This window comes from Mastomys coucha, unplaced genomic scaffold (assembly GCF_008632895.1).
Source record: "Mastomys coucha isolate ucsf_1 unplaced genomic scaffold, UCSF_Mcou_1 pScaffold16, whole genome shotgun sequence".
Classification (NCBI taxonomy): Eukaryota; Metazoa; Chordata; class Mammalia; order Rodentia; family Muridae; genus Mastomys; species Mastomys coucha.
In genome coordinates, this window is record NW_022196898.1 from 82,812,468 (window position 1) to 82,833,078 (window position 20,611).

The 20,611-nt window shown below is 43.9% G+C and overlaps 1 protein-coding gene across 2 annotated transcripts in view; it reads left to right on the forward strand.

The window, feature by feature from the left end:
* Nucleotides 1-19,854, forward strand: part of Manba (mannosidase beta) — an 88,172-nt gene extending 68,318 nt beyond the window's left edge. For both annotated transcript variants that reach the window (XM_031375610.1, XM_031375612.1), the window contains exons 13-17: nucleotides 1,929-2,093; nucleotides 12,400-12,544; nucleotides 15,403-15,545; nucleotides 16,379-16,636; nucleotides 18,944-19,854. In XM_031375610.1, coding sequence (XP_031231470.1) covers nucleotides 1,929-2,093; nucleotides 12,400-12,544; nucleotides 15,403-15,545; nucleotides 16,379-16,636; nucleotides 18,944-19,168 — 936 coding nt within the window. In that variant the 3' untranslated portion in view covers nucleotides 19,169-19,854. The remainder of the gene's footprint in view (nucleotides 1-1,928; nucleotides 2,094-12,399; nucleotides 12,545-15,402; nucleotides 15,546-16,378; nucleotides 16,637-18,943) is intronic.
* The last annotated feature ends 757 nt before the right edge of the window (nucleotides 19,855-20,611 follow it).

Sequence of the window (20,611 nt, forward strand, 5' to 3'; positions counted from 1 at the left end):
CCTCCTCCTCCTCCTCCTCCTCCTTTTCCTCCTCCTCCATCTCATATTGCTATATCTAAAGATTTAATTTTAGCATTCTGTGTGCTCTTTTAAAAACACCTCTAGTGAGATGCAATTCTCTTGGTAAAGAATTTGTTTACTAACTGTGTATAACTCAGCCAGTCCCCAGTGTACTTGCTGACTGGGACATCCAACCCCATTGTCTGATTTTGGAGCCTTTGCATCACTCTGATAGAAAACTGATCTGCAGAGACTCTGATCCTGTTCGCAGTCACTTTCCACTCTCTTCCAACCCTCCCTTCCAGCCACACTCGGTGTCTGTGTCTGTCGGCTTATGTTTTCTTCACAATTCATGTGATTAGTATAATATATTATACGGTGTTATGAAGTTGGCTTAATGTGTTGCGTTAGAAAGTCATTTCCCCTTATTGCTCATTCTGTTCTATTGGATGTATTTCCACCTTTGTTGATCATTCTGTCTGCTGATGGACACTTGTGTTACTTCCATCTCTTAGCCATCAAGAAGAAAGCCGTTGTGAGCATCAGTGTGCCTCTTTTGAATAAGCATTTTTCAGCCTTACTGGGTGTGAACCCATGAGAACAGCTGTTGAATCATTCGATGACTCTCTTAAGGCTCAGAATCATTTTTTTTCTGTATTGACATCACCGATTAGTTTTCCTCCTAGCTTTCCCAAATACTTTCCAATGCTTTTTCCTTTGAAGCATTTTTTGTGGAAATACAGGTTTACAGGAAATTTGCATTTCTTTGATGTCTGATTATTCTGAACATTTCTTTCCATGCTTCTTGCAGTTAACATATCTTCCTTTGAGAAGTGTATATCAGATCCTTTGCTCAATTTTTTTTATTGTCTTAGTCAGGATTCACTAGTCCTGGAACTCATTCTATAATCTAGCTCATCTATAATCTTCCTAACCCTTTAATACAGTTTCTCATGTTGTGCTGACCTCAAGCCCTAAAATTATTTTATTATTATTATTATATTGTATTACTTTATAAGTAATTTTGCTACTGTTATGAATTGTAATATAAATATCTTTGTTTTCTGATGGTCTTAGTCAACCCATTTGAAAGCATTGTTTGACCTTCACAGAGGTTGCTACCCACAGGTTGAGAACTGTTGGTCTAGGCAGTTCTCAGATAAGGAATATGAGCAAATTCTAAAACATTGACTACTGTAATAGAAGTATTTGATTTTTACTTAAAACTATGATATTTAAAACAGAATATCAATTGCTGCCCATTGTTCAGTTTTAAAAATGTAACAAGAGAATTTACCCTAAAGAAATGAAATGGGATTGCAAGATGTACACAGTGAAGCCAGTTTCCTACTCATGGCTTAGAAGGCCAGCACTTGGGAGGCAGGCACATCAGTTCAGTGTCATACATCCGTGGAGAAGATGCAGTGGGTACCACAGGGGTTCTTATCTCAGAAAACCAGAGGACAACAACAACGGGAAGAATATAGAAGTGATATGGGTTTTAATGAATAGAATAATGTTTTGTTACACTGGAGTTTTAAGAGAAATACAGTCGGATCCTACCTTGCACAAGGGCCTTTACCAGTAATAATGAGAATGACTTTTTTCTTTAATGTTGGAATTAATAGCACAGAACAATCCACAAGTTCTTTCCCAATGTGTAGAGCACTTTCCAGGCTTGTCAGGAACATGTAAGAAGAGCAGCTAAGGTCTAAGGCTAAGGTCTGTGACCCTCTTTCTTTTTTTCTTTTTCTTTTTCTTTCTTTTCTTTTTTTTCCCGAGACAGGGTTTCTCTGTGTAGAAAAACTCAGTCTGTAGACCAGGCTGGCCTCGAACTCAGAAATCCACCTGCCTCTGCCTCCCAAGTGCTGGGATTAAAGGCGGGCACTACCACAGCCTGGCTGTGACCCTCTTCCTTTATTCACAAGGTTTCATCTCAAGAGGACTGGTCTTACAACAGCCGCTTTTCCCTCCATCGGCAGCATCATAGAGATGGTAATAAACAGATGCTCCACCAGGTCAAGCTGCATTTCAAACTCCCCCAAAGGACTGACCCGTTGCGCACATTTAAAGATACTATCTACCTCACTCAGGTAAGCCATTTTTAGTCTGGAGTTGACAGGTGTCTACACTGAATGGATTTTGTAGCCTTTGTATGGCGGAAATGTTTAGGTTCGCACGCTCCTGTTAAGGTTGTTGTTTTCTTCACAACACAGATGAGAAAACCCATAAAACCTGATTCTAATTTTTGGCTTTGCTTCTCCTCACAAGAACAGCTTACGAAGTTCTAAAACTGTGTATTAAAGTGTCTATTGTTTAAGATTAGTATAAAGGTTCAGCAATGATGGCAGTGGTAGACTCTCCTATTAGGACAGACGTGGGCTCACACACAGTGTGGTTACCTGGTGTCCAATGATGCAGCCTGGCCATTCAGGTAGAAAAGGTAGAGCTGTTGAGGAAGCGCGCTGGGCTGAGAAGATGGTGTGATAGGAAAATCCAAGTCTCCGTGTGTGCAGGTGTCCATGTCACCACTGACCCGAGATTCAAATGGGAGGGTGTGGAGTGTAGCCATGCTCACATGCTCCAGGCTCTGCATTTGATCCTTGAGACAAAGAAAACGAAGCCCCTGAAATAAGGAAGCAACGCAATAAACATCTTGGGGAGAAAACAAGACTGCGTCTTCAAGACTTAGAGACAGGCCAAGAAGAGTTCTTAAAGCCCCAGGACACTAACCATGGAAAAAAGTGCTGATAAATTGTATTTCACTAAAATCACTTTTGAATTTTTTTTTTTTTAAAAAAGCACTTCCAGGAAAGAGAAAAAGGCAAGCTATAGATTGAGGACCAATGTTTACAATCATTTATGTGTAATTTGGTCTGGCCGGGTCTTTTATCTTGTCTATTGCTTACCAAATAAGTTATGTCTAATTCCAACCTGCGCCTGCAGCCACAACTTAGCTCTTTCCCCCTAGATAATAGAGTAGTTACCTATTTCCACTGACAACCTGAGTTATCAGAGGAGCAGGGAGGTAAGAGGTGCCCTGAGAGAATCAGTTTCTCACGACCTGGCATCAAACGCCCAGTGAATATATGCTAGGAACAAATGAAAGCGGTAGAGGGGGCTCTAAGCTCAGGGGTTGGTGAAGACTGAAGTCACCTCCTGGTGTAGGTGGTCAGTGAGAGGCCCTGCTGGTGTGTGTCATGCGGTTTAGTTCAGTCAGCTTTCGGGGGTGGCAGTGTGACTCACAGATTAAGAGGGCATGCTGGGTGTGCGGCCGTTGGGAACAGATAGAACCAGAGAAGAAAGGAGTATGCGAGGAGACTTTGGAAGACTGGGAGAGCTGGAGGCAGAAGAACCCACTTGTTGCTAGAGGACGAAGCAGGGAAGGAAGGCTCTACGTGTTTATCAGGAAGCCTTCTGCAAAGCCTTCTCGGTTCAAATAGCTTTGGTAGTTACACAATTTGTTCAACTAATAAGAGTCTTAAAAAGTGACGTGGGCACACATCCTGTTCTTCAGAACCTTATGAATGACTAATAAGAAAAGAGAACAGTGTGTGGGAGGGAGCTTAGAGAGGATGAACCAGAGGAAGAATTAATCGCGTTTCCTTCCTCACTCCTAGCTCCTCTCCTCCCTGTCATTTAAACAGGTTTTGATGAGAACTGTACATAAGATTACTCGACTCCGGCATCGTCCCAGCTCGTGCTTCCCTTGGCTTTGCCCCATTCCTTCTTACATGGCAAGGCCTGGCTTTCACTTCCAGGATTTTTTTTTTTTTAAACTTAATTATTTAATTTTGTTTGGTTTTGGTCCGGTGATGACCACCTTGCTGGGGCGGGTGTTCCCGTGGACAGGGAGAGAAAGAGCAGGTGGGATGAGCAGGTGGGATGAGAGTGCAGGAGGAACGGTGGAGATAGGAGGGGAAAGAGAAAAGCAGCAGATTCATCCCATTGAGATCCCACCTAGTTTAGACTTAGAAAGGATCAAGGCAGAGTGTCAAACCGCATGAGAGCAAGTCTCCAATTCTGTAGCTATCTTCAGACACATGAGAAGATCTCATTATGGGTGGTTGTGAGCCACCATGTGGTTGCTGGGATCCGAACTCAGGACCTTCGGAAGAGCAGTCAGTGTTCTTACCCGATGAGCCATCTCGCCAGCCCACAAGTCTCCAATTCTGAATCAAGGCTTAGTTGAATACAAATGCTAAATGCTCAGGCAAAGCTCGGCACTACTAAAACACACGAGCAGAGAACTCCACTGGCTGCCTGGATTAGTACTCCCTGCACTTAGATTCCAACACAATCTATATCTCCATTTGCTTACGCAACACACTCTGTGAGAGCTGCCTAAGCTGATAGTACAATGAGCGTGTATTCTTTGGTATTGCACTGGACAGTCTCACCATGGGAACACATCACACTGCATACAGTTCCCCTACCCCAGGGCACTTATGCTGTTCTAGCTGGAGGCTGTTATGAGTAATGCTGCTATGAACAGGGTTTTAGGTGACGATTAGCAGACGACTGTATTTGCTTAGGTATAGCGCTGATTTACAAGGGAGCCAAGTATTTAACTTTGACAGAAACTGTCAGAAACCTTCCCAAAGTGGTTAAACAAACTGACACGTTGTGGAACAGTGTTTTACAGTTCCAGCTGGCTTACCTTCGCTTCGGCAGCTGGTACTGTCAGTCTTTGATTATGGGAATTCTGGTGGGTATGCGTCTTAAATGGCTTTAATTTTCATTTGCTTGGTTAAAAATGAGATTAAGGAGCTGGAGAGGTGGGCTGGTGAGATGGCTTAGTGGCTAAGAGCACCAACTGCTCTTCCAAAGGTCCTGAGTTCAAATCCCAGCCCCCACATGGTGGCTCACAACCACCCGTATTGAGATCTGATGCCCTCTTTTGGTGCTGCTGAAGACAGCTACAGTGTGCTTATTTATAATAATAAATAAATCTTTGGGCTGGAGCTAGCGGGGCTAACCAGAGCAAGTGGGGTTGACTGGAGCGAGCAGAGGTCCTAAAAGTCAATTCCCAACAACCAGATGAAGGCTCACAACTATCTGTACAGCTACAGTGTGTACTCATATACATAAAATATAATAAATATTTTTAAAAAAAGAAGAGCTGGAGAGGTGGTTCACTGATTAAGAGCACTGGCTGCTCTTCTACAGGGCCCAGGTTTGATTCTCAGCACCCAATGGCTGCTCATAATTCCAATTTCAGGGGATCTTATGCCCTCTTCTGGCCTTTGTGGGCAACAGACAGGCACATGGTATACAGACATACATGTAGGCAAAGTATCTATACATATCAAATAAATTTTCTTTTTTAAAGAATGTGATTAAGCACTGTTTTTCCTTTTTTGGTTTTTCCCAGATGGGGTTTTTCTGTGTATCCCTGGCTTCCCTAGAATTCACTCTGTAGACTGGCCTTAAATTCAGAGATCTACCTCTCTTTGCCTCCCTCGTGTCAGGATTAAAGTCGTGTGGCACCACTGCCCTGTAGAGCATAGTAACCATTTGGGTAGCAAAGTGTTTATTCGAGATTTCTACTTATTTGTTTTATAGAAGTTCTTACCTATGGATATCTCTTATCGGATATGTGAATTACAGCTAGGAGTACTTCTCAGTGACACAACACTTTCCTGATATGTTCTGACTTCCATTCCAAGCACCACAGGAAAGAGGTGTGTGTATGTGTGTGTGTGTGTGTGTGTGTGTGTATATGTGTGTATTGCATTGAGCGAAATGAAAGAGTGTTTTGCTAACATACCACATGGCATATATTAGAATCTTCAAGACATCATGTGATTTAATAATCAGGCAATCAAGATTTCTCTAAGTATCTACTAAATGTCTGATACTTGGCCACAAAATGTTTTGAGCCATTTCTCATGGATTTCTAACATCTCCAGACATCATATTAGCTATTTGTATTATAAAGTGGATTTTTGTTTAGTTTTTAATTGTGGCAGTATTGAGAGAATTGAACCCAAGGTCTCATGCACGCTGGGCAAGCCGACGATCATTGAGCTGCAGCTACAGCCACTCTGTGATTTCATGCCTCAGGAAATAGATTCGGAAGAGCAATGTTTTGCTCAAGAACTCAAGTCAATGACTACCACGAAATTTCAGTTTTTAAGTTATTTGTGTGATATTCCACCACCTTTCAGTTGAGAAAATAGACATTGTGCAACTATTGAGGCATTTGCTTGACTCATTAGTTTCCAGAACCCTAATGAAACACGAGACAAGATGACGGTGACAGTTCTTTGGAAAGATCAACAGAGTGGATAATGTTTTGGATCGACTAGATGGACCAGTCTAGTGAGGAGTCACATGAGCAGATTAGGGATGGAGGAGGAAGTACCACTTGCCTTATAGGAATAGCAATGACTGTAAGGGAAAACTATGGACAACTGTGATCAAGAATGTTAAGAAACATAAGAAATGAATGTATTACTAGTGAAACGGTGACAGTCTGACTCAAGGAGAGATAGAGTATCTGATTAGACCTATCACAACTAACCAAGTGGGGTCACTTTAATTTGTGATGAGCTTACATCACAGAGTTACCTGCCTAGGACTAGGTACCACCACAAAGGCTTGTACCCTTCATCAACCATGAATAATAGAGACAAATCCCCACCGACATGCTTCTGCAAGATAATCTGATTAAACAGTTCTTCAATCAAGTCTCTCCTCTCAGATGACCCTATGCTTTGCCAAGTTGACAGTTAAACCATCTAACCTACCAAGCATCATAGGTCACCCACACTACAGTTAGCTGTAACCCACTCATCAGCTGGTTCCCGTTCTGACCCCGTGTGCTTATAGCTTCACGGGAAGAGGTTATTGTACCACATAGTTATTAGCATCAGGAAAAAAAAATCAAAAATCAAAATTGGAGGTTCGGTTTCTGCTGAGGATACATTATTTTCATCAGTAAAAAAACTGAAGAATAATAAATCAATCCACTATTATCTGGGACTATCTGTACTTGGAAATATAGTTCAACAAAGAGGCACAAAGTTCTCAAATTGATCCCCATTCCCCCCCCCCCCCAAACCGGTTGAAGGGAATGAAATAGTCAAAACAGCTCCTAGAATTCATGAGTGGTCTTAACTGTTAAGCTGACAGGACTCTCTGAGTAGATCATCTAGAAATACAAGATATCCAAATAGTCAAATTTTTCAATAATTTTGAAAAAGAATAGAGTTGGAGAACTCATTCTTTTAATATTAATACTCACAGTAAAGCTACTGAATTAAGACTGTGGTACTCAGTCATTCAGTAGCCTGAAAGCCTGCAAATGAATGTGCTCTCTATGGTTAGCGGAAATTTTTAAATTAAGTTTTTGTTTTCTTCCAATTGACAAATAAAAATTGTGTATAATTATGATATTCAACATGGTATATACATGTATATATATACACACATACATACATATATAAACATTGTAATAGTTAATCTCAATTGTCAACTTTATGAGATCTGGAATCATCTGGGATGTGGGTCTCTGGGCATTCTTGTGGGGAATGACCTTGATTGGGTTCACTGAGGTGGGGAGGCATGTTCTATGGGTGGTATTGTCTCTTGGGCTGCGATGCTAGGCTGTATAAGTGGAGAAGCGAGGTGAGCGCAGGCATCTATCACCTTCTGCTTTTGGATTTTGCATGAATATGACCATCTGCCTTAAGCATCTGTAGCCATCACCTCTCACCACAGTGACCTGTGAACTAGAACTACGAGCCAACGTAAACCATTCCTCCCTTACTGTGCCTCTGCCACAGCAGCAGGGGAAGTGACTAGGACAGCCATGGAGTGTCAAATCCAAGCTGTTAAACATATGCATTCTCTCACATATTTTTTTTTTTTGAGGTAACAACACTGAATCTGCTTTCTTAGCATTTTTGAAATGTGTAATGTACTCCAGTTAAGTATGGCCATTCTTTCCTACAACAGATCTCTTGGATTTAATTCTAACTGAAATTGTGTATCTGCGTCTTTCTTCTCTCCCAGTCTCTATTAACCACTCTGGTCTCGGCTTCTATGGGTTCAGCTTTTTACAACTGCACATATAAGTGATTCTACGTATCACTTGCCTTCTGAGACTGGCTTGTGCTCTAGTTAGGTTTTTATGGCTGTGATAAAGCTTCGTGATCACTAGCAACCTGAGGAGGACATGGTTGGTTTGGCTTTCAGTTCCAGTTCCCCATGAAGGGAAGCCAGGGTAGGAGCTCAGGGCAGGAACCTGGAGGCAGGGACTGAAGCAGAGGCCGTGGCGGAACATTGCTTGCTGGTTTGCTTAGCCTGTTAATTAATTACTTATTTACACTCCAACCATGGTTTCCCCTCTCTTCCCCCCTCCTGGTCCTTCCACCCAGTCCCCGCCCCATCCACTCCTCTCTTTCTCTTCAGAAAAGGCCTGGACCATCTGCCTAGCATGGCACCATGTACTGGAGCTTTCCATATCCATCACTAATCAAAGAACTTGACCCACGAATTTGCCTACAGGCCAATCTGATGGAGACACTCCCTCCGTTGAAATTCCCTCTTTACCAGATGTGTTTAGGTTTGTGTCAAATTGTCAAAAACAAGGCAGCACAGCTTGTTTACCTTAATGCAATCCCCCCCAGGTTAATTAACATTGTCAAAAATGACACACTTTTCTTCTTTCCACTGGATACATACCCCACATTTTCCTTACTTTTCGTTTATTGACAAGGCTCCTAGGTTGGTTCTATTTTGGCTGTTAATAATAATAATACTGTACAGGGCTGAAGAGATGGCTCAGTGGTTAAGAGCGCCATTGCTCTTCTAGAGGTTCTGATTTCAATCCCCAGCAACCATATGGTGGCTTGCAACCATCTGCAATGTGATCTGATGTCCTCTTCTGGTGTGTAGATGTACATGCAGATAGAGCACTCATATACATAAAATGAATACATAAATCTTAAGAAAAATAATTCTATACGGAACATGGTATATAGGTATCTTTTTGACAAGCTAATTTGAATTCTTTGGGATCTAAACCTATTACTGTATCTATTAAACTGTACTGGAGCCCTATTTTAAAAATTTTGAGGACCTTCTATAGTGTTTTCCAGTTTCCATTCCCAAGACAATAAAAGGGCAGGGAGGGGGCAGTTAGAATTTTCAACACGTGGTTCTGGACCAGGTAGATAATTCAAATGCAAAAGAATAAATGTGGACTCCTATTTCATACCACAATAAGATTAACAAAAATGTATCAAAGGCTTAAACATAAGATGCAGAACCAAACAGGAAAATATACATACAGCGGGGCAAACGTGACATGCTAACACGTCCAGCTTCCAGGCACTCTGCTTGGATATGAATTACCAGAACCCGAGTTCTTACCTTCCCTGTAGCCTCTCTGATTCTAACCCCCAGCGTCTCTACTGTAGGGTAGCTTTGGCTTTGCTCTCACAGTTCCATGTGTGACCCTACCAGGGGCTACTTTCATGGACTCTGAGCTTCTGGCACACCACCTGGTCTCCCCCAGGTTTCCTTTGAAACCTCACTAGAAGCCTCTGAGCCCCTGTAACTCTTGCATTTTGCCTGCTTGCAAAACCATCGACACATGGGAGAAGTCAAAGGCTGCTGCTCCTGGGAGTTAGCTGGTCTTGGGCCACTGCAGTCACAGGTGCAGCGGTTTCTGAATGTCCGGCTGCCCTAGGCAACCATGAGTAAGCAGAGTGCCCGAAAGCCCCTTCTCAGGAGACTCTTCCCTTGAACTTCTTGAACAAAATGTGTACTTCTTCTACACTCCCGAGCCTGCGGTGGGTGGGACCACTTTCATACTGTTCCAGTAGAGTGCGCTTGGCTTATTTTCTCCCTCCTTGTAACATCTTTGTCCGAAAGATCGTGCATGTTTCTGTTCTGGTTAAACTTCAGTTATTTTTAAAAATCTTGCTTCTCTGCTCTGCCGTGGTTTAGATCTGCACACTGCGATCCCGTTGTCACCGTCTAAATGCTGTGCTGCCGAGGGTTCTTCTCCTTGCTAGATGAGCTAACTCATCTCCCACGGAGTCTCAGGGATAGACAATGTGCATCCGGATGCTATACCATAACACTGCTAATTCCCAACAGAGCTCTCACTTCTGGCTTGAAACCTCGTCAGTCTCTGGCTCTTAGGTTCCATGTTCCATTTTGATTTCTGAGTTCCTGCCAGAGTTTCTCATCAAACTCTGCTTACTGCTTTATTAGGTCCCCCACCCCCTACAGCCTATCCCTCCAAACTTTCTGCATAATGAGTTTGAAAGTTTCCCCTAGCATCTCTGCTATAGCAGTGACGCAGGCAGTCTCTTTGCTTCCTTCCTGTGTGCTGATGCCTTGAGTTATCCATTCATCCCTCTGGTGTCTGCTTTTCTCTTACATAGAAATCTAAGGAAAGTGGCAACTCTCCCAGATGCCTTGAATGGCTGGCTTCTTCCACACTGTGCTCTTTAACCTTGTGGCTACGTGAGGAATGGTCCAGCCTTCAGTGATACTTGGGTCCTGGGTGTTCTGGGATCTTGAGTTGTTTTTAGGGGCACAGTGGAGACTCCTGGAACCTCTGGTGAGCCCTTCACACTTGAAGCCATGAGTGATTCATGAATCTCAGGGTGAGAAGGGATTTCTGGCTAATCAGGGTGTTGGATGTGTGAGCTACGTCGGCAGGAGCTTTACCACATGTAGAAAGGGCATTATGTAGAAGTTCAGTGACTTAATGAATTTAGATATTATTAGCAAATCTTGAAACCTAATGGGTTACTTTCCATGCTGATGAAAGGTTAAAATTTATCTATCTATCTATCTATCTATCTATCTATCTATCTATCTATCTATCTATCTATTTATTTATTAGTTTATTGTGCCTGTGTGTCCATGTGTGTGCATTTGTATGTATGTGGGAGCATGTGCGTGTGTGACTGTTGATGTGAGGTCTCTTCCTCCATTGCTCTCGACTTTACTGAGACAGGTCTTATGCTGAATACAGAGCTCGGCAGTTTTAGCTTACTTTGAGGATTCCCTGTTTCTGTCCCCAAGTGTTAGGATTCCTGACAGCACTTATCCCGCACACTAGGGATCTGAAGTCCAGCCCTCACACTGGTGTGGCAAGTGCTTTATCCACCGAACCATCTCCCCAGCCCTGAGCTTAGATATTTATTGGGCGTAGAATGATATTTAGTATAGACCCAACTCTCAACACACCCTTCCCATCTATCTCCACCTAGTGTCTGGGAAGGCTTCTTTTTCTTTTTCTGGAGTGATCCACACCCTGTTCTAAGGTCACTCTGTTCTCTGAGTGAGATCTTGTAGCTCTGACCATCTCCAAGGCTCTCAGACCATCCATGCTCCCCTCTCAAGCAGAACTCCAAGCTAAGACCACAGGTACAGCATCAGGAAGAGCCGAGGTGCATAAGAACTGACTTTCCAGGGATGATGACGGTCACTAAGGGCCTGCTTGGAGTGTTTCCATTCCCCTTAAACAAGAACGAGATGTGCTTCATTTGTTAGTATCAGACCCCCTGTCCTGCTCTAATGGAGAAATGACAGCCATAAGAAATTGCAGGGTTTTTTCCCCCAAAGATTTATCCATTTTATGTATATGAGTACACTGTCTTCAGACACACCAGAAGAGGGTATCGGATTCCATTACAGATGGTTGTGAGCCACCATGTGGTCTCTGGGAATTGAACTCAGGACCTCTGGAAGAGCAGTGGTCGGGGCTCTCAACTGGCTCAACCGCTGAGCCATCTCTCCAGCCCAAGAAATCGCAGGTTAATTATCAAAACCCATGATGTGAAAAGTTAGTCTAGAAAAACAGAGATCAGCTCATTTACTCATGACAACAATGCTGATGTCCTTGTAGATTTTTTCCTAATAAAAGTTTTCTAAAGTTATGAATGTATTTATAGAATCTGCTGTGGCGAAACAGTGTGCTGTTTGGCTGCGTACAGCGTTTGTTCTGGAATGGTAGCTCCTCTTTCCCTCGTTTCCTACACCGTCATTGACTTTCACGACATCCCATTTTCTTCGTCACCTGCTGTTATAACAAATAAAATACCAAGGCCCTCCCCAATCCTGATGTAGAAAGCAGTTTCTCTTATGGCAAGGGACTAGCTCCTGATTTAATGACGTAAAATGTATTAATTTAATTAATAAAAATAATGTAGCCTTAATCAATGAAGTCCAATTCTCTAGTTTATCCAGTTTACTCTAAAACACACACACACACACACACACACACACACACACACACACACACACACACACACACAAGGCAGGCAAGCAAGCAAGCAAACAAACAAACTGCCCCAAGCCTGTAATTTCTGATATCTAGACAGCCTACGTCAAACGATAACACCTGTCTGTGAATGCCTCCCTGATCAGGTGATGCAGGCCCAGTGTATCAAGACAGAAACCGAGTTCTACCTGCGCAGCCGCAGCGAGATAGTGGATGGCAAAGGCCACACCATGGGGGCCCTGTACTGGCAGCTGAATGATATCTGGCAGGCTCCTTCCTGGGCCTCACTTGGTAAGTATCTCTTTGTGTGAGAGAAATCAATGCCTGTATGAAGAGGGACTGGGAAAACACGGAGCCTGAAGAATCAGGTTCCGTCAAGGAGAACTGGGCCAAAGAGGCTAGTCCCTGAACCCTCAGTGAACTCGGCTGGCCCCAACAGTCTCTCCATGAGCCTGCTATTCTCTGCAAAGTTTCAAGCAGGCTGTGGAGGAGTGGGTTCAGGCACAGAGATATGTGTGTATGGACCAAAGGTGTCTTCATCAGTCACTCATACTCTCTTACCTCACTCCCACCCCAGACCTGGAGCTCTCAGAGCTCATGAATTCATCTAGGCTGGCCAGTCTGCAAGCCCCAAGGATCCCCACCCAGTCTCTGCTCTTCCAGGGCAAGGCGAGCTGTCATGCTCAGCTGTCATGGGTGCTGAGTATCTGAACGTGCATGGCAAGCAGTTTACCAACTCCCCATCCTCACTGCGTGAACCCTGCCCCAGTCCTCACCACAGGGGCTTCTGCAATTACTTCAGGTTTTATTTCAGGGCCCACAGGGCGTTTATCTTGTTCTACGTGGGAGAATTCTGCTGAGCAGAAGGTTGCTTCATGTATGTGTCAAAGTGTCCCCACTTGATGAATCTGACCCAACACTTTAAACTGCTCATTATATGCTCCGTCTGTGCCTTGGAAAAGGTAGCAGCCTCTGAAAGGAGGAAAGGTTGGTCCCTGAACCGGCTCAGCGAGCAATGGGTGACACACCTGGCGGGGAATGCGAGGTTAGAACGATTTCATCTGTGTTTGTATCTCTTAAAAACTAAGGGGCCATAACGGGTCTCTGACCTACGGTAGAGGGAATCTAATAGTCAACATATGTCATACGCCATACGTGAGACTTTATACCCCAGGAGCCATCTCCCACTAGCAGAAAACTTCCCCGGTAAAAATCCAGCGGGACTGGCTTGTCTGTATCATGCCTCTCCCACCAATCGCCGCTCTAAGGAAACAGGAACCCTTGGGAATGAGATTTTCAGACACGAACTTTTGCAAAACTTGAAAGAATTGGGGTCTTATCTTTCATTCACCTCCACAACGTGTACCATATACATCATGTGACCACCTCCCTGTCTCTGTCTCTCTCTCTCTCAGTGGAGGCAACTGTGCGCCCCTGTGCCCCAGGCTCTGTCCTAGGCTTTCTCCTACGCACCATCCCTGAAGCGCTGTGATCTGCTTTTGCATTGAAGAAAGCAGCCGTTGGGCAGCAAGCTCAGTGTCCCGAGGCTCACAGTGAGCTTTGGACGCTGCTTGAATCGCTTCAGTTTTGCCTCTTTAAGTACAGTCTATTAATCATTGCACTGTCTTTGATTTATTGCTTCAAGATGGCTTACTCACCAAATTGCTTTATAATTTACAAAAAAAAAATGGATAATCAGGATGTTTTTCTAAAAATCATGCAGCTGGAAAAAATTGTTATCTGTTTAGTTAATTAAATCTTTACTTCATTTCCCCCCTCCTCCAGACAGGAGCTAACAATATCTTCTAGAAAGCTCATTCCCTGTTTTAACAAAACGAAGATTTATTTTATACATCCACTTCATGGAGAAGGTTATTTTTTTTTCCCACTCTTTTTTTCTTTGTCTTGTTCTTCTGGCCCGCAGAAGTGCTTCTTTATTGGGGAGAATCTTCGCTCTCAGATTTTGAGAAAGGAAGAGCATTAAAAGGTTGAATGATAAGCTGTGGTGATGTGAGTGAGAAATATGCCCCATAGCCTCATGTATTTAAACACTTAGTCCCCCGCTGGTAGAACTGGCTGGGGAGGTAATGGGACCTTTAAAAGGAATAGCCTTAGCCTTGTGTGGTGTCGCAGGCCTTTAATCCCAGCACTTGGGAGGCAGAGACAGGCGGATTTCTGAGTTCGAGGCTAGCCTGGTCTATAGAGTGATTTCCAGAACAGCCGGGGCTATACAGAGAAACCCTGTCTCAAAAAACCAAAAAGAAAAAAAAAAAAAAAGAGGTGTGGCCTTGGTAGAGGAGCTATGCCTCAGGAGGTGCGGCTTTGCGGGTGTATAGCCTTGCCCCACTTCCTGCCGCTTCTTTCTGCTTCCTCTGTGTGGCTAAAATGTGCCCACTTAGGTCCTGGTACCCTACCTTGGCTTCTCCGCACTGTAGACGCTCTCTCTGGAACCTTAAGCCCAAACAAATCCTTTCTTTTGTAAGTTACTTTGGTTATGGTATTTTATAATAGCAATTCAAATATAACCAATTCAAAGAAACCAAAGGAGGTCCAGCCTGCTGCACATCTGAACAAGGCATGGATTCTACAGAGTTCTAACACTTTCAGATTATATTTGAAAAGGTATTAATTGCCATAAGCTGGGATGTTTAATCTGATTCTGAAAAAAATGTTTGTGTAGTGTCTGTTTTGCTTTGCTTAGAAGATTTTGTAGCCATGGAAAAAGGAGAATGAAGTCTAGATAATTCATATGAATGAAAATTTGCCACAAGCATGGGTTCATGCTGCTAAGGACCCTCTTTCTCCTTTATGTGTGAGTTGTAAAAACGAATGGCGGGTGCCAGCATACTGGTTTACTCTTGTCATTCCAGCTTGAAGAAGCTGAAGTTTGAAAGCCTAGGGATTAGGGCCGATCTGGATCTTATCTCAAATGAAACAAAGCAAAACAAACAGAATCAAAAGTGCGTCGATTCTCATGAAACAGTCTCCAGACCTGGTGCTCGAGCCCTTAGAACACCGAGTTCATCCTAACACAAACTCCCTCTTACACACGCGCTTCAAAAACTTCTGTCAAGCCAAAGTACTGCTCGTGTGGACCCTGCGCCCAGCCGCCTGTTCCCGGTGTCTCTGACTCTCTTGGCTATTTTCAGAGTACGGAGGAAAATGGAAAATGCTGCATTACTTTGCTCGGCGTTTCTTCGCTCCGCTGTTGCCAGTAGGTTTTGAAGATGAAGGTGTTTTTTATGTCTATGGTGTGTCAGATCTTCACAAAGACTACCGCACAAAGCTCACTGTGAGTTACTTGAATATTTTTTTTTCTCCGTCTCTAAAGTTGAGGGCAACTTTTAGATGACTTCTTTAATTGTTTGGTGATATTCTTTTGGGAACGAACAAAGGAGAAGTTAATCCACTTCAAAATGCTTTTAATATTTGTGGCATATGCTTGGCTGTGTGGACTTACACTATTCAGGCTAACGTCTGCCTGAACAAAGCTGTTATCGTCTTGGGGATTCAGTTCCCTCAGATGTCAAATAATACTAGTCTGTCTCCCTTAGTATTATCTATGAAAAATGAATAAAAGAATTGCATGAAGAACTGTGTAGAGTGCAAAGTGCTATGTATGTAAGGGTAACATTATCACTGTGAGAAGGTGGGACTAGTCCACATTTCACAGAAGTGGTTAAAGGAGCGTGGTAAGGTTGAAGTCAGTAAAACTATCCAGAACAGGTACATAGTTTACCTTGTGTCGTAAGTTTAAGTAAAAAGGAAGACTTAGAAACCGTCGGATGTCTCTTCAGTTTAGACAATGCCACTAACACTAGAAACACTTTCCAACTATAGAAGACCTGCAAGGTGCTGAGTTCTTGCCATTTTCAATTCTCATGACAGCCATTATAGTCTTCAATGTTGTCCTCCTCATCTTATACACGGACAAATGGATCCTGGGTAACGAAAGTTGAGTAAATAGTTACGTGGCTAGAGCTTCAGGGGGCTGGTGTGCAAAGGCAGGTGTAACAGTCGATCAGTTGTTCGGTTCTGCTGTTGAGCTGGCCAGCCAATGTTCCTCTCTAAACAGACAAGTGAAGCCGTAGGCAAGAATGGTCCTTGTCATTCTTTTCTCCCCAGGTGACGCTCCATCGCTGGAGTTCCCCGAAGCCTTTGTGCTCCTTCGTGAATTCAAGTATTGTGATTAAGGCCGGGGAGGCGGTGGTTCTGTTCCAGAAGCCGGTGTCTGATCTGCTGAAGAGATGCAGGGGATGTACAAGGAAATCGTGTGTGGTTTCCTTTTACCTTTCAACTGACAAAGAACTCCTCAGCCCAACCAACTACCATTTCCTGTCCTCCCTGAAGGATGCTGAGGGACTGGTCAAGGCCAACATCACTGTAAGTGTCTCTTGTCTGGGGTCCCAGGGGCCTGTGGGGTGTTCCTTTTCATGGGCAAGCGAGCTGTTTCCTGGCACTTTACCTCTTAGTACTGTTGTTAGCTTGTGACCTGGGGATGGTTCTTCTCTTCCTCTTGGATGCTGAGACCAAGTCATTTTATTTCTACTTCAGGGTTTGTCTGTAATCAGTTTCGGCCACACTGTGCTGCTGTCCTGTTGTTCCCTTTCCCTGGTAGGGCTACCATGGTGGCGTGAGGGTGGCGTCTACGTCTACACAGATTGCATCTCCACTGGGCTCCAGGCTCTGTTCTCAGCATGCTATTACATAAGCTCTGGCTTTCGAGATCTCCCAGACGGGCTGTGATCTTGTTTTGCAAGCGAGATAAGCAGTGCACAGAGGGTTAGGCTGCAAGCCCAGTGTTCCAAGGCCCAGGAAGAACAATGATTGAATCAGCCTCGTTTGGCTCTAGTGTAGTTCATTAACTACTCCTCTGTCTTTGATTCATTGCTTCAAAGTCCCTTAATCACCAAATCTCTTTATAATTGGCAAGGAGGAAAAAAAAAGGATAATCAGGATTTTTTTTTTTCAAATTAATGCAGCTGGTAAAGTTGGCACCTGTCTAGTTGATTGAAAACCTTTCCTTCTTTCTCTCTCCCACCCATGTAAAAACAGACAATATTTTTCTAGAAATGTTCATTCTTTGTTTAGCCAAATTTAAACTTGTTACATAGCTTATTGAGATTTTTTTAATTGGCTTTAGAAAGGATAATTTTTAAGGCCTTTTTAAAAAAAAAAAAAAAGAAGTTAAAACAACTGAAAACACACCTTTTCTGGAACACGGAGGCAGAACAGAGATTAAGAAAGTCACTATGAGCCGGGTGGTAGTGGCGCACGCCTTTAATCCCAGCACTTAGGAGGCAGAGGCAGGCGGATTTCTGAGTTAGAGTCTACAGAGTGAGTTCCAGGACAGCCAGAGCTACCCAGCGAAACCCTGTCTCGAAAAACCAATAAATAAATAAATAAATAAATAAAGAAAGAAAGAAAGAAAGAAAGAAAGAAAGAAAGAAAGTCATTATGTGCTTATGTCAATTTCTATTTTTCTTTTTTAAACATCAAAACAAGAAACAACCTATGCTGTCTTAATGTGAAAATGTCCCCAAACGGCTTGTGTATTTGGTCCCCCGTGGGTGATGCTGTTTGGGGAAGTTTAGGAAGTTCAGCCATCTTGGAGACAGGGCTTTGAGGATTTAAAACTCACTCCATTTCTAGTTCGCCCTCCCTGCTTTGTGCTCGAGGTTCTGTTCTGTGCCCTCAGCTTCTGTTCGGGCTGCCAGGTCTGCTCTGCCATGATGGAATCTTAACACTCCACGTGTATGAGCCCAAACCAACCCTTCTGGGTGTGTTACCCTGGTGTTTTATCACAGCGACCGATGGACGGCCGTAGATAGCAAAGACAGCTAAATAACGGTCACATTCAAGATCTATCAGCGAATGATGTTGGAATCAAAGTGGTTGGTTGATGTCCTTGGTAAGATGGCTCAGCCCTTAAAGTGCTAGTAAACACGGACACCTGAGTTTGGTTCCCGGAAATCCAGGTAAAAAGCCAGTTGTGGCAGCTTGTTTCTGTAATCCTAGCACTGGAGAGGCAGAGACAGGGAGGAGTCCTAGGCCTCGCTGGGCAGCCAGGCTAGCTGAACTGGAGAGCCTCTAGACTCAGAGACACACACACACACACACACTAGGCCTGGGCTTACAGAAGTAGTAGCCAAGGTTTCTCCTGGGGCCTCCTGGCTCCGGTAGGGTAAACCATATGATCTGCTTGCTTGTGTGTCTGAGTTGGGGTCTTCACTGGAAGAGAAGGTGCCGTGATTTGGAACATGCGCTGTAACTTCATTCCTCCATGATTTGGGACATGCGCTGTAACTTTATTCCTGGGTTTAGGAGCTCTGTCGTTGTGCCCTGAAGCTAGGTCCAGTCCTGACCCTTTGAAACAGACATAGAAGCCACGAAAAGGCCAAGTGCCCCTTTCTTGGGCTTTTAGCGTCTCAGAGATATTTTCCTTAATAATTGGCATGTATGCCTTCCTTTGGTTTGAGTGGACAATTGGTAATTTTCTGCAGACTTAAAGCATTTTCCAGATCCTGGCAAGTGTCACAGCTGCACAGGATATATGTGACTTTGGCCGTTCAGCCCGAAGTGTTGGGAAATGCAGTTTTTATTAGGCTTATATAAATGTCTAGCTGACAGATGTATACTGTGGCTCTTTCTCGTCGTCCTTTGTTTCACTTACCTTTTTTATTTTTTCAGGTCAACATCTCTCAGAAGGGCGATGTTTTTGTTTTTGATCTGGAAACGTCAGCGGTCGCTCCCTTTGTTTGGTTGGACGTGGGAAGCATCCCAGGGCGATTTAGCGATAATGGCTTCCTCATGATTGAGAAGACGCGCTCGGTACTGTTTTACCCTTGGAAGCCCACCAGCCAGCGTGAGCTGCAGCAGGCCTTCAGTGTCACCTCCCTGACGGATACCTACTGAAGGGGCGTGGCTTGTATGTCAGTGGACACTGGGGACCATGCCTTTCTAAAGTATGGCCGGAGGAGAAGGCAGCCGAAGGTAAAGCCAAAGAAGGATCTGCTGCCTGGGGCGCCATGACGACCCGCGCCTCCAGTTTGAACAGTGACTGTTCATCCAGGTGATGCCCTTAGACAAGGTCATATCCAGGGATTCTTGAATCTTTCACGATTTTTTTTTTTTTTTTTTTTTTTTTTAGAACTTCGTTCCACAGCTAAAGCAGAGCCAGGAGAGTTCTACCCGATGACCTTTCGGGGAACCACTAGATTGTGACATGATTGTATTGTAAGGCCATGGAAAAATACTGGCTGATCCCTGGCTGCACCAGGTTCATGAGAAACTGACCCCGGGGACCCCCGAGACCATTCTTCAGAACTCAGTATTCCAGGAAATGGCCCACCACAAAGAGCAGCCAAGCCAGATAGCTGAATGAGCTAATCAATGTAGAGGGTGTGTTTGCATAACCGTTTACTGGAATTCCCCTAGACCCCACCTGCTTGGGGTCTTTGGACTTAAATGCTTGCCTTAACAGCCACCTGGGGTTCCGCTCCTTCCTGCTCCTTCCCGAAGGCAGCGGAACCCCAGCGTGCTGGACCAGTAAAAATCCTCTTGCTTTTGCAACGAACTTCGGACTCTTGGTGGTCTTTGGGCGGGGGGGGGGGGGGGGGGGGTCCTGAAAGAAAGACTGAGGGTCTTTCAGTATGTGTGGAACTAAATGTGGAGGTTCTGAAGTAAGGTAGGCCTTTCATAGCACTAGGAATTCTACCCACTGAAGGTGAAGTGTGTGGCCACGATTGCCAGAGGAAATGGGAGCTCAGGTGCTGCAGTAGAGATTGCCTGATGGCAGCCATATTGATTGTTAGTAGACAGCGGAGGGGCCTGAATGTGGTATTTGATTACCATCTTCAGGTAGAATTCCCTTTTTCATATAGTTTGGCAATAACTCTTTTTCTTAAAGGACCAAGAGAGTGATCTTTTTTTAAAAAGCAGTCTATGCCTACTGTGCTGGTATGGTCCTGTAGTCCCAGGATTCTGGAGGCAGAGGCCAGGAGGACCGCAAATTCAAAGTTGGCCCCTATTATACTGTAGAGTTTTTCAACTCTCCTGGTCCTGACTGATCTTGTGAGCATTAAGCTTAACACTGTTTCTGTGAACTCTCTAACCCAAAGGTAGGAGCTACATTTAAACTCATTGGCTCTGGTGTGAAAGTGGAAAAAAAAATGTTAATAAGTAGGTATTTTGGGCACTGGTTTATGGGCTTTTTGGTACTACTTTTATACTTTTTCTATATATTTTAAATTATATTAAAAAACCCCATAGGTTATATAGAGTGCATTGACAACTTGAAAGTTTATTTGCGCTCTGTTTAACCATGTAATAAACATTTCATTGTATGCAAAGCTGCAC